This window comes from Gymnodraco acuticeps, unplaced genomic scaffold (assembly GCF_902827175.1).
Source record: "Gymnodraco acuticeps unplaced genomic scaffold, fGymAcu1.1, whole genome shotgun sequence".
Taxonomy (NCBI): Eukaryota; Metazoa; Chordata; class Actinopteri; order Perciformes; family Bathydraconidae; genus Gymnodraco; species Gymnodraco acuticeps.
In genome coordinates this window covers 2,892,082-2,906,777 of record NW_022990341.1, presented here as the reverse complement: position 1 = coordinate 2,906,777, position 14,696 = coordinate 2,892,082, and the positions used below count along the sequence as shown (strand labels likewise).

The window sequence follows — 14,696 nt, the reverse complement described above, 5'->3', positions numbered from 1 at the left end:
TCTGAACAAAGCATTGAATACTGCATTGAACCGGTATTCCTCCATCTTGTGACTGTGTAACTCCCTCTCTTGTATATCAGCATGTGAAGGACACTGTTCGGGGAACTAGTTGTATTATGATCTGTATGTGATGACTACTTCCATTCTTGCAAGGATAATAAATACATGTATCCTGTTTTGAAACTCAAGCCGGTGATGAGTGCAATTTTTCTAAAACAAATATACATGGTATTATTACTTAACTTATTGTTATACTTATATACCCGACAACCCTAGTAAGTATACTTTTGCATTTATTCTTCCTTTTACTGTACATACAAAAAACAATTAATTCTGTAATTTATTTACAATGAAAACACTTTATTTCATCATGTTGTAAATTTCATTTCATTGAAAATAAACAGACCAGTAAAAAGGAAACAATACAGTTTGAGATTAATATCATACTCCTGGTGATATCCTACTGTCAGTTTGAACCAGCACAGATATCGATTAAATGGCTTTTTAAATTAAGAGTCCTTCCTGTAAATCTTGAAATTGTCATTCATGATTACACATTCTAATCAATGTTTACAGTAAATAGTAACACAATAAAATCACAAGTCTACAGTAGAGTCGTGCCACACTGGCATGGCGGGCGGTTAAGCTAAACTATCGAAGCGTCACTTGCATGCACGGTTTATTGTCTCCATAGCCTGGATGAAAAGAAAGCGTTACAGGACACCAAAAGCACTGAGAGGGAAACAGAAAATCTTCTCTAAGACTGTGCGACTGTCAATAACAACGGTCTATGTTAAAAGCTTTGCATTACACATTGTTACAGGGGGTATGCTTCAGTGTGTGCTCCTAGGACATACAAAATAGTCAGCTATTAGAAAGCACATATAACAGCTAAGAACTCTCCAAGTGATATAAGAGCGATAATATGAGAGTAGTAATAATAATACAGTAATAGGTGCAATCCCCCTCTTCCAGCTAGGTATCTTACAGGTCAGGTACATTTGTATGATTAATGAACTGTACATGGCACTTCAAAAACACTTTTAACAGAAAACTCAGATGGATGATTCTGAATAAATAGATTAGAAAATAAATAAAGTGTTTATTTTGCTCATTCTCAGACAGAGCGTCCAGTTTTTAATCCAGGTTAAATTATTAGTATGTGTACTGTAATTGTAAACACACACCCCCCCTAGAAGTGTTTTGATAAATTATCAGAAGACACTGTTTTAGTTTTTGTAGTAAGTATGCCTTTGTTTCTCTGAACTTGATCAGAGCTCACCTGCAAATGTAGTTATGTTGTGAGGGAGAACATTTTTTTATTTAGAATATACCCTGGAGCACTCTCAAAGAAATTAGTCCATCTTTTATCAATCTTTCTTTCCTCTTTCTCATTTCTATTTCGATGACAACCCATTAACTAATCCAAACTCTCTGCGAGAACGAGGCAAGATGAACTCTAAACTAAATCCCAGTGTTTGTCTTCGTCTACTGTGAACATGAACAATTATTTGAAAACTGTACTAATTCCTCACTGTTCTGAGACAAGAGCTCTGATTTATTAATAAGCAATGAGCCGGCTGAGCATTGAAGATAATTTGAGGATGGATTTGGAATAATTTGGGCTGTACAAGAACATTTAAATGTTATCAGACCAACAAGACTGAGCAAGATTTTAAACGCCGGGAGGGTGCCATGCTCTTACAAATATGTTTTTAAAAACTCTGGTGACTGTTTAGAGTCCCGTGATGCGTTTGTTTCACTCCTGATTTTATATATGGTTGCCCTCAGAAACAAGACAGCAGCTCTCCCATTGGTCCTTTTCTAAACGCAGGTTTTGTTGAGGTCGACTTTCACCGGCAGCGGCCCCGCCTCCTGGCTCTCCTCAGATTGTTTCAGGGTGACAGCGATCATAGGACTCAGGTAGTAGGGGTTGACTTTCTGGGCGTTATCCAGGAACTCTTTATCTCCGTTGATACTAAGCTGAAAAGACAACCAATAAATAAGTTGTAAGAGTGAGAAACAGGCAGCAAGTTCACCTACATTACTTCACACCACTGTGTTTTTACTTTCCTATTTAGAGTGCAAAGTATGATTATTATGATCCATTAAAATAAAGCACTTTTTGAAAATAAAAGCATGTAAAAGAGGCACAAAATACATAATAGGGCCACTAGGAACCGTGCATCTACTCGAGAGGCTTTGACAACACCAGATGTAAACATTAACGGCATCCTCCTCAGATTGAGAGTAACATAAACTAGCAAAGGTGAGCCTCCTTCCTATTCTTCAAGGTAATATGCTATAAGCTAAGCAGATGTTTATTAGAAAGAAACTGCTCACAACAAGGTCTGAGAAGTGTTAAGACACTTTAAGTAGGCTTTGTTGAGCCTACTTTAAACTAATGAAGTCATTGCTTCCTTCAGAAGTATGAGTATACATTGGTTGGGTACTTTTCTCTGCGTACCTGCGTCTTAATGTGCTGCTCTGGTGCGGTGACGAGGCTAGCACAGCTGAGCCACAGCATGACCATGATGGACAGGAAGAGACAGGCCGCTAGAATCCACCGTGGAAGGCCTGAACGTCTGCAGAACGAAAGAGTAGGACATGAAAAGACACAGGAGTCAGGGGGTGAGATTGAAGATGGACAGAAATACAGAGAGAACTAAACATTAACAAATACAACTAGGTCAAATGTAAATTGTCTTGTTGAAAACACACTTTATAGGAGTGTTGGCACTGCAAATTCAAATTACTTAAATGACTTTTCCATGCATATAAGTGTTTTAGTTGTTGTTGTTGTTGTTGTGTATAACCTCACGCACATGCAGCTGTGAGTTTGCTTTATTTTCTCTTTAGTTTTGAAACATTGAGTTATATAATCTGTAATACCTAACTGCAATCCTTCATGTCGACATTTGTTATTGTCAAGGTTACAGAACCACCGCAAGACAATGCAATAGTAGATTAATTTAAAAAATGACATCGTACAATAATGAAAATAAAATAAACTTTAAGTCTCTGAAAGATGATTTTCCTGCTGACAAAAAACTGGAAATCAGATACTTTGGTTTCTTAATGAATCAATTGTCAATATGTTTGTGGTGCAAACAAATTGATATTAAGCAACCAGTCATGCCAACATTAATTACACTGTAATCCGAGTTTTTCAATTTGAACTGTATTGTAATATTTTATTTTAACTGTACTATGTATTATCTTATTGACCGGTACTTAAATCATGTTTTATAATTGTCTGTGTGATAGAGATTATGCAATGCTTTTAGTGTTTGTTGATAGTTATGTACCTGCCTGAGGAACGCAGATGGAAATTAGCTATAATCTGGCATAATTCATATCTTCTTTTCTGAGATTAATGTATTTGTATGCATGGTCCTTGTTGAAATAAATACATAATATATAATAGTATGAAGTATATTTTATGGGAAAAAAGCATAACTTGGTTCTTTATTCCTCAGCAGGGTAACCCAGCTCACCTCGACATGCAGCCCAGGAAGTCGTGCTCCGCTGTGGGGTCGTCTGCGTGCTGCACCGGGTGCTTCATTTTGCCTCCTGCTTTAGACGCTCCCCTCTCCCCATGTCCCCTCACACCTGCAATACAATTCATAATAAAACATTTGTAAAAACATCTTGCAACAACATACATTTGCTGCTGTATATGGATACAAGTGTGATGTGGGTACGTAGAGGCTAGGGTAGAAACCGATTACATGTAACAGGACTTCTTCATTAGGATACAAAAAACCAAACTGTATATCCTTACAGTTACCTTAAACAAGAAGTAATCAGATTAGTGTTACATTTTCTTTTCTAACACAGAGTGTTACAAATTGTTTTTGGGTTTTCCCACACACTTAACAATAACAGGACAATGCAGAGTACAAATGCAGGTGCTATATAAAAAAGAAATACAAAAAAGATGGCAAAACAATAATGATAATAACATAAAAAGATCATTACAGTAATAGCAATGACAAAAACAAACCAAAACACACAATGACATGAAAAGACAGAAACAGAAAACCCCTAAAACCAGGTGTTACATTTAAAAAAAAAAAAATAGGATTCCTAGGAGGATTACAATGTTACAAAAAACTAAAAAAGAGCATCATTTGTAGATTTTATTGAATCTTTGTAAGCAGTACTGTTCTGTAGGATAGTAGTTTGAGTGTCTTATTGAGGTGACTAAAAACAGGAAGTAATCAGGATTGCTTTTATTTTTTGATACTGATTACATCTTTTACATTTAACTAGTAACTGTAACAGAATGATTGATTTTGTATTGTCCCTCCCACCCTGTATATTCTCTCACCGTGGGGTCTCTGGGTGTGGGAGTGGACCTGAGGCCAGGGCTTGTCTGCCACGTTGGATCGAGGAGCCTGCAGCTCGGGCAGAGAGTACTCCATGTCTGGCTGGCTCTGAGGAGGAAAACAACAACAGAGACACTCAGCAATCAAGGCAGCAATTATACCAAAGTAAGTCAACAGCACAATTGACAGGAAATGGTCTGTCTGACACTGTGAGGTCAGACCACAAGAGGAGCACTTACTAAGAATAGCTGCTAAAGATGGACTGAACTTATTTACTATAAGACCAGAGGAGAGGCAAAGTTATACTTTTACACTTCCAAAATGACACTAAGGAAAAAAAGAAAAGTGAGACATTTAGAAAAACGTATGAATATTTTGAATTGTTTTTCTTCATGTCTGTATGGTAATTATAGAGCAAACCCTATTTCCAATAAGGTCAACACTATTTATTTAACAACATATTCATTTTAAAAAACAGTATTTTCTTACTGAGAGATTGACATTTATGACAGTTTAAAACATCTGATATTCAGTAGTGGTATTGATTTAAATGTTACACCAAGCATATAGTCTTTTAATTTTCTATTAGGATGATTAACATCAAAACTTGATACTTAAGTGCAACAAAGTTAGACGTTTCTCATCTTGAAGCATAACAGATGATTGTGAGGCAGCCAAGTTATTGAAATACATTTCGGTTGAAAGCTTTTAACATCAGCTAAAAGGGATTTATACTCCTTTGTTCAACATGCCGAATGAATCTGAACACTAGTGAAATGATTAATGATAAGGATGAGAATTGAATTTGTTGCATAACTAAATCTAACTGACTTTAAACTCATGATCGTCATCTTTTATTGTTGCCTGCTTAATATGTCCAGGAGTCCCTCGTTGTTTCTTTCTCACACACCCAAACTACTTTAAGTAAAACCCTTGAACTGGGACAGCAGTTTGAAAATTGGCTTTTAAAACAACTGTTTAACCGAAACGCAGAGCCTGCTGACAGTATTTGTTCCGTTGTGAGTTTCATTATGTGCGCAGTGTTTCTGGTCCCCCCTAGAGAACTCATTAAAAGAGGATTTTGGTTCCCCACTGCTGACCCTTCCTCCACTATAAGAGCAGCTGTAGTCGGCTCAAACAATACTATTGCTAGCCTCAGCAACACACAAACACACACACACACACACAAACACACACACACACACACACACACACACACACACACACACACACACACACACACACACACACACACACACACACACACACACACACACACACACACACACACACACACACACACACACACACACACATCTTAAGAGGAGTACAGTAAATCCCACTGCAGTAGCGTCAAGATCCCGGTATTTATCGATTCTGCAGTAAGTGGATCAATGAACTTCAAAACCTCTCGCTGTGTCTTGCGCTGTCATGTGAACCACAACAATGAAATCTGCATTTTCATTACATTACTTAGGATATGATTGATCTGCTTTCTTCTGAACGATTATAGTCACTGGTTCAGAAAAACAAAACAACACACTGTAATCGGCCGTAGAGACATGACTGGTTGGTTTGTTCCCCAAAACACTTTCAATCCTTTAAACCTCCTCTGTTGAAATAGCTGTTTCACAACCGGGTTTATTACCCCTAGCAAACAACGTTGTTTTTTTTGAGTGCATTGAAACCAGATGCAGCAGCAGTGTGAAGGGTTTGAGCGGCTGATTCTCATTGGCTGCAGACTGAAGGGATCTAACCATCACAACGAGCAGAGCCTGATCTGCATCTGTCATGCATTATAAGAGAGAGGGGGGGATGTAAAAGGTGCTCCGGCTTAAAGGAAGAAAGGAAGGAAGAAAGAAAGGAAGGAAGAGAGAAAGAAAGAAAGAAGGAAAGCATGAAATAAAGAAGGAAACAAGGAAAGAAAGAAATAAGGAAAGGACGAAAGAAAGAAAGGAAGGAAGAAAGAAGGTGGATTGGAAAGAAAGATTTAAGGAATAAAGAAAGAAAAGAAAGACAGGAAGGAAGGAAGGAGTTGCAGATAGAATTTCACTAAATCTCACTTCTCTTATTTTGTTAACTTTCAATCTGTTGAAAGAATCTGTGCGAGGGTGAAGTGAATATCAACGTGTAATGCAAAACAACTTTGACTGACTCTTAATCACAATTATAAACACCGTCTCTCCGAGGCCCCATCGAGCTGTGCATTAAGCAAATGAATCATCAAATAAAGAAACCTTGGGGAAATATATCAAGTTAATTGGACTTCAAGTTGGACTAATGGTGTCAAAATGATGGCCCTTAATTAGGAGACCCTAAATGAACTTTGATTACAGCTCTCCCATGTCGACAATTAAGACCACTTTTTATTTTTCTGGAGGTGTGGAACGTGGAATAGGAGACAGAAAATACTTTATGTTGAAATGATAATAAAACAACACCTATAAAAAAAGGGTTTAGAGGGACAAAAACCTCAGGATTAAAAGACAAGTCCGGCTATATTCTGTATTTCTCTTATTGTCAACGCATCTAGACCAAAACAACTGAAAAATGTATTGATCTTTATAATATAACAACTGATCTTGCTTCATTTAGAAAACCATGGGTTCTGTAGCTTATCATGGGCGAATCCCAAAAAACGTATACCTTCCGCCAAACAGTTAACGTACAGTAGTGCACCAAATGTAAATAAAGTAATTGCTGTTACCCACTGTTAAAAATGCACTTTTTACTCATGTTTGACTGATGTTGTTGTAAAAACTATACGGCCCACCTGTTTAGCCCTATTTAAAAGTGAATAAGTATACCTGTCTTCAGTAGGAACCATACTGAAGTAGTCACCGTGATGTGAGGTGTTGGACTACCGTTGTTATTTTCATTTTTGTTAGCCAGAAGTGACTACATTTTGACAAGATGATCTATTATTAGAACCAAACACGGAACAATGCAGTGGCAGCGACTTGTCAATCACAAGGTTGTCCCGCCTTAAAGCATAAAGAATTTGTTTTGTTTATGTTTACTCTAATGGGACAATAATTTACAAAATAAACATTATGCTGGACTGGAGGATACTTGAAACGAGTGACTGAGACCATAAACGTATTATCAAAATGTTTACAGAAGTAATAAATCAAGTGAGATATAGGTCCTTTTCTCATTGACTTTTCAGACCCCCCTTTGAAACCAATGGTATTGTATCTGAGAACAATAGAAACTAAGGTGGTCAAAGATGAACACCATACATCATGAATGTGTTTTACATACTGTATGTAAAGTGTATGCTTATGTCACCATTAGTGTAAACTAAGCTGAGAACTGACTTCCTTTACAGTGTAGCATCATTAGTCAGAGTCAGGTTTACAGCCTCACCCAGAGTTCACTTTGTTCTGCAGGCGTGCTCCCTAACAGAACGGGAGCTCAGTCAGAGGAAGTCTTCCATTAACTCACTTTTGTCGCACTTTCAAGGTCTGATTTGTCAAAAATAACACCAGGGTGCTGAAAAGGGAATGACTGAATGAGGTAAAGGGCTGTGTTTTACCAATGCTTCACAAAATGACAAGTTTCCTTTACTTTTTTCCGTCACTGGGGGACAACCCCAGCTGTGACCTAAAAGTGACTTATTCCAGCTTCACAATCTGAACACACTGCTGCCACTAATGTTTGTTTATGATGCACACAACCAGTCATTCTCACAACTTGAGGTCACACAAACACACACATGGGCGCACAGATGGATCTATAAAGAAGGCGCTTTATGGACATGCACATCATTTATATGACAGACAGCGTTGGGTTGCTTCCCCCCCCTCTGCTGTCCCTCAATTTAGCTGGACTTTTTCTGTTGTTTCAACACTCAGAAAGTCAATCTGTCAAATCCGTGGCTGTCTGCCAGCTGACCACTAAACACAGGCCTGGTATTCTTCCCACAGCCCCGTGGAGCCCGGCTTCTCTCTCCGCTTCAGCCGGCATGTCACTTCCACAAAGAGCAAACATCCATCACCACGTCCAAAAGAAATGTTGGTGATTTTCTGTGGCTGCTGCATCTCTATGTGAGGCGGAGCCCATCGTTTCTTATACCTAATAGTGAATTTAAGCATTGAAAAAGACTCCTATGATACACAGTAGCCCTTCTGTATGGGTTACGGTGCATAAATACTGTCATTTCCCTTTTAGCCCTTTAATTATGTAGCTAAAAATGCGATCAAAGTCACAAATGGGGAAAACCTCTGACAGGGAAGCAGGTTTCCGACCCATTTTTGGAGGATATGGTTGAGTAGTCTGGTGGTTAGACAGACCAAATCCTGTTATAGCTTTAATGTATAGGTGCTTTACGCCATTGATCTTAGCAATTAATTGAGTAGCCACGGCTGCAAAAACCTCTAAGTTTGCTTTTTCTAATAATACGATTTTTCTGGTGTACATCTGGATCCAGATCTGCAGGAAAGTGCTTAATCAGCGAAAATCGTCCATAAAACACAGAGTTATTTAACAAAAAGTCTTGCCAACAGTGCCAAAAAATAACCTCTTTTGTGGGGGTAATCATGAGCAGTTAATCTTTTTTAATTCCTCAGAAAAAGTTGAGATATTTATTTGTCACAACTTAAACTTAATCCTTTAGCGCAGTCCACTCTTCTAAATCTTGCAGTGAGTTTCTGTCCTGAGGCGGGTTCACCACAGTAAGCCGTGCCGCTTATAAAATATGCATGGGGCTAAAGGGAGAGACATAATTTAAAAGGACATTTATAAACAATTAAAGTGCTGAAAAACTGTTTGCAGCTCTCTAAATCTAACCACCTTGTCCCCACCCCGCTGTGTGCCCTTACTCAGTCAACCTTCACAGATACACCGACTCTAGAGTGGGCTGTGAGTCGTTCTGGCAGAGACCCAAGCTCTGCAGCATCGTACGGTTAGAGGATGTGTTTCACTATCTTAACAGGAAGCAGCTCATCTAATAATCTATAAAGGTTTATTCGCTTGCTCTTAACCTCCCGTCAAAAACACATGGTATGAAAAGGCCTTTTAGTTATCAATCTTATCATTTTCCGCCATCATGACTCATGGGATTCATGGAGATTTGAGTGTTTATTTGTCTGGGTCTTTTAAAGCAAAGCACTTAAATATCCAACTCTATTCTCAGCATAGATATTAAGAAGAAGCAGGACACAATATGCACTTAGTACAGATACAATTGAATAAAAAACGTTGAACAAGTTATGATTGTTGAAACATAATCAAACCACATGCTGATTACATTACATTGTTACTTTATGCATTGTGTGTGTGTTTATTGCATTTGTTGTCTGATGAGATTTGATATATATGGGTCAATGTAAGTGGACGTTGTCTTTCTTTTTCAGTTCAGCCACAGGAACCTTTACTGATCACTGCAATTATATATATATTTTGTTATCAATACCAAATAAAATAGTTGAACATTTGACAATGAGTATGAGCTGGGTTTAGTTGAGAACACCATCAGGTTTATAAATTGGCAATAGAGTGCATTTCGTGACCATTTCGTGACCATTTTGCAGAACATAACTGTAACCATTTATCTATAAACTAGACAGGTCAAAGATGAATGCTTTCTGTGAAACAGGAAACATATACTCCTAGAGCCCTACAATACAAAGGCCTGTTCTGGATAAACACTTAGTTTAGGTCTTACCTGGAAAACCACAACCTTGCCGTCATCAGCCTGCAGGTAGAAAGTCCAGGTGGAGGAGATGAAGCTCTGGGCGGAGCTGACGATGTCATTGCACCAACCGGACACGGCCTCCATCACAGAGAGGGACTTAGGGCGAAGAGTCATGGCCCTGAGCTGCAGAGGAGAGAGAATCAGAATACCTGTATTCGTCCCACAGAGGGGACATTTACATTGCTACAGCAAAAAAGAGCCAAAGACAGCTTCATGTTACCTAAAGTGTGCATATAAAAGTATTAAAGATAAAAGAAGAAAGAAATTATGATAAAATTATACACATCCTAAACACACTCTTTACGAGCAGTATTGACTGTGTGTGTGCCGTTTACACACATTTGTGATCTTAGTGATTTTACCACTCAGATGTCACTTTGGCTCTCATTGCTCGTTTGCAGTGTTCAGCGTTTCTCACCCTTCTCCTCTTGAGCTCAGGTTCAGAGGGTTGGCTGGCGCAGCCGGTGCAGCAGGCCTCCTGCTCCAGCTGCTTCACGTACGCCTCCTGACAGGCTGGAGAGAGAGGCAGGGAGGTGAAGGGATTGTTATGAAGCATGAAAATAAGAAGCATGATGGTAAAAGAAGTAAGAGAAGAAGAAGAAGGAGTGCACAAATGCAAAAAGGGCACTAAACAGAGTTGGCATAGAGCACTACAGTGAGTTTGCTAGAAGATAAAAGGAAAATAATATCAGGTACTGGCTTCATATGTGGGAAGAAAGATCAAGATGCAAGTGAGATTTATCTGTTGGCCTCCGTGGAGATGAATCGCTCCACGTTGCCGTGATTGAAACAGGGAGCAACGGGGCATTGGCTGTCTGGACGGCAAATCACATCATTGATTTCCAATAGAGAGGTTCAAACCGAGCGAAGGAGCCTCAAACACCCAGCTTTTAGGAAACAGTGCAACATTTTCATTTGTAGGTCAAACGAGTCAAAGGGACTCACTCGTTCAAGGTCTTAAGAAACAATTTCAGTAGAAACAGCATAAATATACCTTTTAACCTTCACATTACTGTGTCTTGCACAAACCAAACGTATGTTTAAGTGAATCACATGGCTAAATGTAATCAATATATGGATATTATATCAATAGTGTGATATAAAACCAGATATTGTCTGGCATTTTGGATATTGTAATATGCCATAACTGCTGGTTGAAATGGTGAATTGCAGAAAAGTGAAGTGATTATCTTTACCACTAAGGCATCATATCAACATTACTGAAGATTTTTTATTTTATGAAAGCATGAACAGTCAACCCTATAATGTTGTTGCAGTTATTTGGTAAAAATATATTTAGATTTAATTTTAGGTGGATTCAGTCCGCTGCCATTCATTTTTACATTTAAGTATTGAGGCCTCAGCAGCGTACACTTTTGGCGCTGGCCCTGCTCAGCATGTCATGCAGACAGACAGGGAGACAGACAGACAGACTGACACTGACTCACCTCCCTGACACTCCTCCCTGCTGGTGTTGAAGCCGGCGTTGCCATTGACGAACTGGCAGATGGAGTAGAGGCGACAGCCGCGGTGACAGGCGTTCATTATGGAGTCCTACCAGTGGACAGAAAGCAGAGAGGGAGATGCAAAATTAGAGATGTCTCTGGCACTCTTGGATAAACTCAAGATAGGTTTGTTAGAAAACATGATGGGTTATGGCATCTCCTAATGACACGTTGCAGCTTTTAAATTACAGCCTGTCACAAACAGTTGATAAAACTGTTCACAATGTGCCTGTTGTAGGAAACAAGTGCAGGAATATGAGGTGGTTATTTTGGAAAATGCACATTATTGTACTTTTTACAATGCATTAATTATGGTTTTAGATGAGGAAACAGCGCCCCCTGGTGACCTCTCTGGGGACAGACGAGACAAAGAGATTCCCTGACCACGACCATGAAGGATTTATTACAGCCTTGTGCTTGTCATCTTCATCACAGCGTGTCCCTGTGTATTCACAGAGGGGTGTTTATCTCCAACCATAAAACGGTGCCTTATTGTTTGGATGCACTGCATATTCAACCTTTCTTTAGCTACTGCCCATATGTAGGTTTTCAAATCGAAATATGCTTCTTTAATCACAATCTTTAAAGCAGTACACTCTGATCTGCCTTGCAGCTTTGCCCTGCAGGATGCCAGAACCACACCTGAAGGCAGCAGAGTAGTAGGAGGAGAAGGAGGAGGAGGAGGTGGGAGGAGGAAAAACATCCGACCCTGGAAATCTAGGCAATGCTCTTAACCACAGAAACTCCTGGTGAAATTCACAGCCATTATGTACCGTCCTGCATGGGGTCTAGTCCGGCCTCTTCTAAGATGCTGTGTATACTGAGAATAAAGGATTGCTTCATGCTTCATAACAGCCTCACTGACCCTCCTCCACCCTAAAGTATAAATGCCCTGCTTGATCTTAATAGCGGATAAAGGAATGATCAGTTATTGGCGCAGTTTAAAGCAAGTACAGCTGACTGTGTGCAGTTCACTTCTTGGACGACACTGTAAGGTGCAGAAAGAAAACGAGCTGCAACCATCTTTCGGCCTAATTGTGCGCCGTCGCGTCCAAGAGGATGCAGCGAAAAAAAACAAAACATCTCATTGCGCACGGACATAAACGCATTTATTTTATATTGTAAGATGTAAACATAGTTTTTTTCGATGCTGAATATTTTGTAGTCTATTCGTCAGTATGTCTGGCACTGAATCGTCGGACAGAAGGATGCATCTCTCTCGCTGCTGGTAATGCGCTTCCTGCAGAGACAGCCGACAGTACAAGAGGAAGGAAGGAATAACTTACTTTAGCTGGGCTTTTGTTTTTGATGGTGAGCTGGCATTGCTTTTTGCAGTAATTGATGTCGCCCAGTTGGTTGTCAAACAGATCCGAAGACGCCGCAGCGATCCCGGCGAGAAGCACCGAGAGCAGGGCGGAGAAGCCGCACATCTTTCCGCCGAGCCGGAGCATCTGTAACCCTGGAGAGGAAGAGGAGGAGGAGGAGTGGAGAGAAGAAGAGGTACAACAACCAGCACTGAACTCCCTTTGTGGCGCTGCTGGTGCGGATGCTTTGCTGCCTCAGCCCGGTGCTCGTATGCTCCAAGGATCTGCCTCTGCTCGTGGCGTCACAGCACGCATCATCATCACGCACAACGCCCCCCAAACACACACACACACACACACACACACACACACACACACACACACACACACACACACACACACACACACACACACACACACACACACACACACACACACACAACCTGCAGCGCTGCCTTCACTGCAGTGCACAATGTGGCAGTGATGACATTCATAAAATGTGTCAGATAGTAGAAAAGGAGCAGATGTCCAGCACAGAGCTGACAGATGGAGCGTTTGTTGGAGTATCGACAGTTCATACATAATCAATGTGATATAGATGTAATGTAGAGATCCTGCTGGAAGTGTGGCAACACATAAGAGATGAGGATAGATTAGCTTAACTGTTCAAACTATATTGTATGTGTTTATTGATTTGGTCTTTTAATCCTATTTAAACAATATGTTATAAGATGATACAATACAAAGACCTTCACTTACAAAACATACGTATAACCCTATAGAGCAAAAACTGACGAAACAAGTTGTTTTGTTGGTTGATGCATTCAAGTATTGCTGCTGTGACAAAACAATTTCCCAAATTGGGATCAATTAAGTAATTTAATCTAATATTTTGCACATTATAGGAATATTCTAAATCCTTGTTTCAGATTCAGTGAAAACAGTCAGTTAAAAATAAAAGGCATAACATGTTAATAATAATAACAATAATAATAATAATGCATAACATTTTTTATTAGAGTGCTTTTACAGGTGCTCAAAGCGCTTTACAATTACATATTACACATATTAGACATGTAAATGTCATTACTGTGGACATTACCAACAGGAGCAAATGCGGGATGAAGTAAAACGACATATTAATAATGTATTGGATTATTTTTTATATAAGCAAAATATGTAGCAATTTCCTAAGAAGTCAAGCTAATTCCGATTCATTCAATAACAATAAAGATTATCGAATTGAAGTATAGTAGTAGTTCATTATTTGTACCCTATACACATCATTTATGTATGTGTGTACAAACTTAATGTAATTGAGTGGATGTAAGAAATATAAGTATAAGTAGCATAGAATGGTAAGTAGGCCTACCTTACATTTCCTTTACTCTAAGTACAGTTCTTTAGTAAATATAGCTAAGCTCGATAGATAGAGATAGATAGATAGATAGATAATAATAATAATAATAATAATAATAATAATAATAGATTTAATTTGTTAGCGCTTTTACAGGTGCTCAAAGAATATATAGTTAAAGTTAAAGTCAAATAAAACAAAAACAATCACACATTAAAAGCCAGATTGAAGAGGTGAGTTTTTGTACGTTTTTTGAAGGTGGTGAGGTCAGTGCAGTCTCTGATAGATAGATAGATAGATAGATAGATAGATAGATAGATAGATAGATAGATAGATAGATAGATAGATAGATAGATAGATAGATAATGTATTGTTATGCATGACCCTTGTTGAATAAAGACCCTATAATTGTATTGTACAAGTTTACACACTACTTAGTCTCTTGGAAAACAACCTGGAAACCCAACCTGTGTGTGTGTGTGTGTGTGTGTGTGTGTGTGT

At 39.0% G+C, this 14,696-nt stretch overlaps 1 protein-coding gene across 1 annotated transcript; it reads right to left on the bottom strand.

The window, feature by feature from the left end:
• Positions 1-339: 339 nt before the first annotated feature.
• Positions 340-13,166, bottom strand: tmem59l (transmembrane protein 59-like). Its single transcript, XM_034223640.1, has 8 exons — positions 12,821-13,166; positions 11,478-11,583; positions 10,448-10,542; positions 10,000-10,152; positions 4,334-4,439; positions 3,498-3,612; positions 2,468-2,585; positions 340-1,983 (listed from the first exon to the last, which is right to left on the bottom strand). The coding sequence occupies exons 1-8, from the start codon at positions 12,983-12,985 to the stop codon at positions 1,825-1,827; spliced, it is 1,017 nt and encodes a 338-aa protein (XP_034079531.1). The 5' UTR covers positions 12,986-13,166; the 3' UTR covers positions 340-1,824.
• Positions 13,167-14,696: the final 1,530 nt, after the last annotated feature.

Coding starts and splice junctions, on each gene's coding strand:
- tmem59l (XM_034223640.1), bottom strand. CDS start 12,985: ATGCTCCGGCTCGGCGGAAAGATGTGCGGCTTCTCCGCCCTGCTCTCG. Junction 11,584..12,820: donor AAAACAAAAGCCCAGCTAAA/GTAAGTTATTCC, acceptor GTCCACTGGTAG/GACTCCATAATGAACGCCTG. Junction 4,440..9,999: donor GCAAGGTTGTGGTTTTCCAG/GTAAGACCTAAA, acceptor TTTCCTCCTCAG/AGCCAGCCAGACATGGAGTA.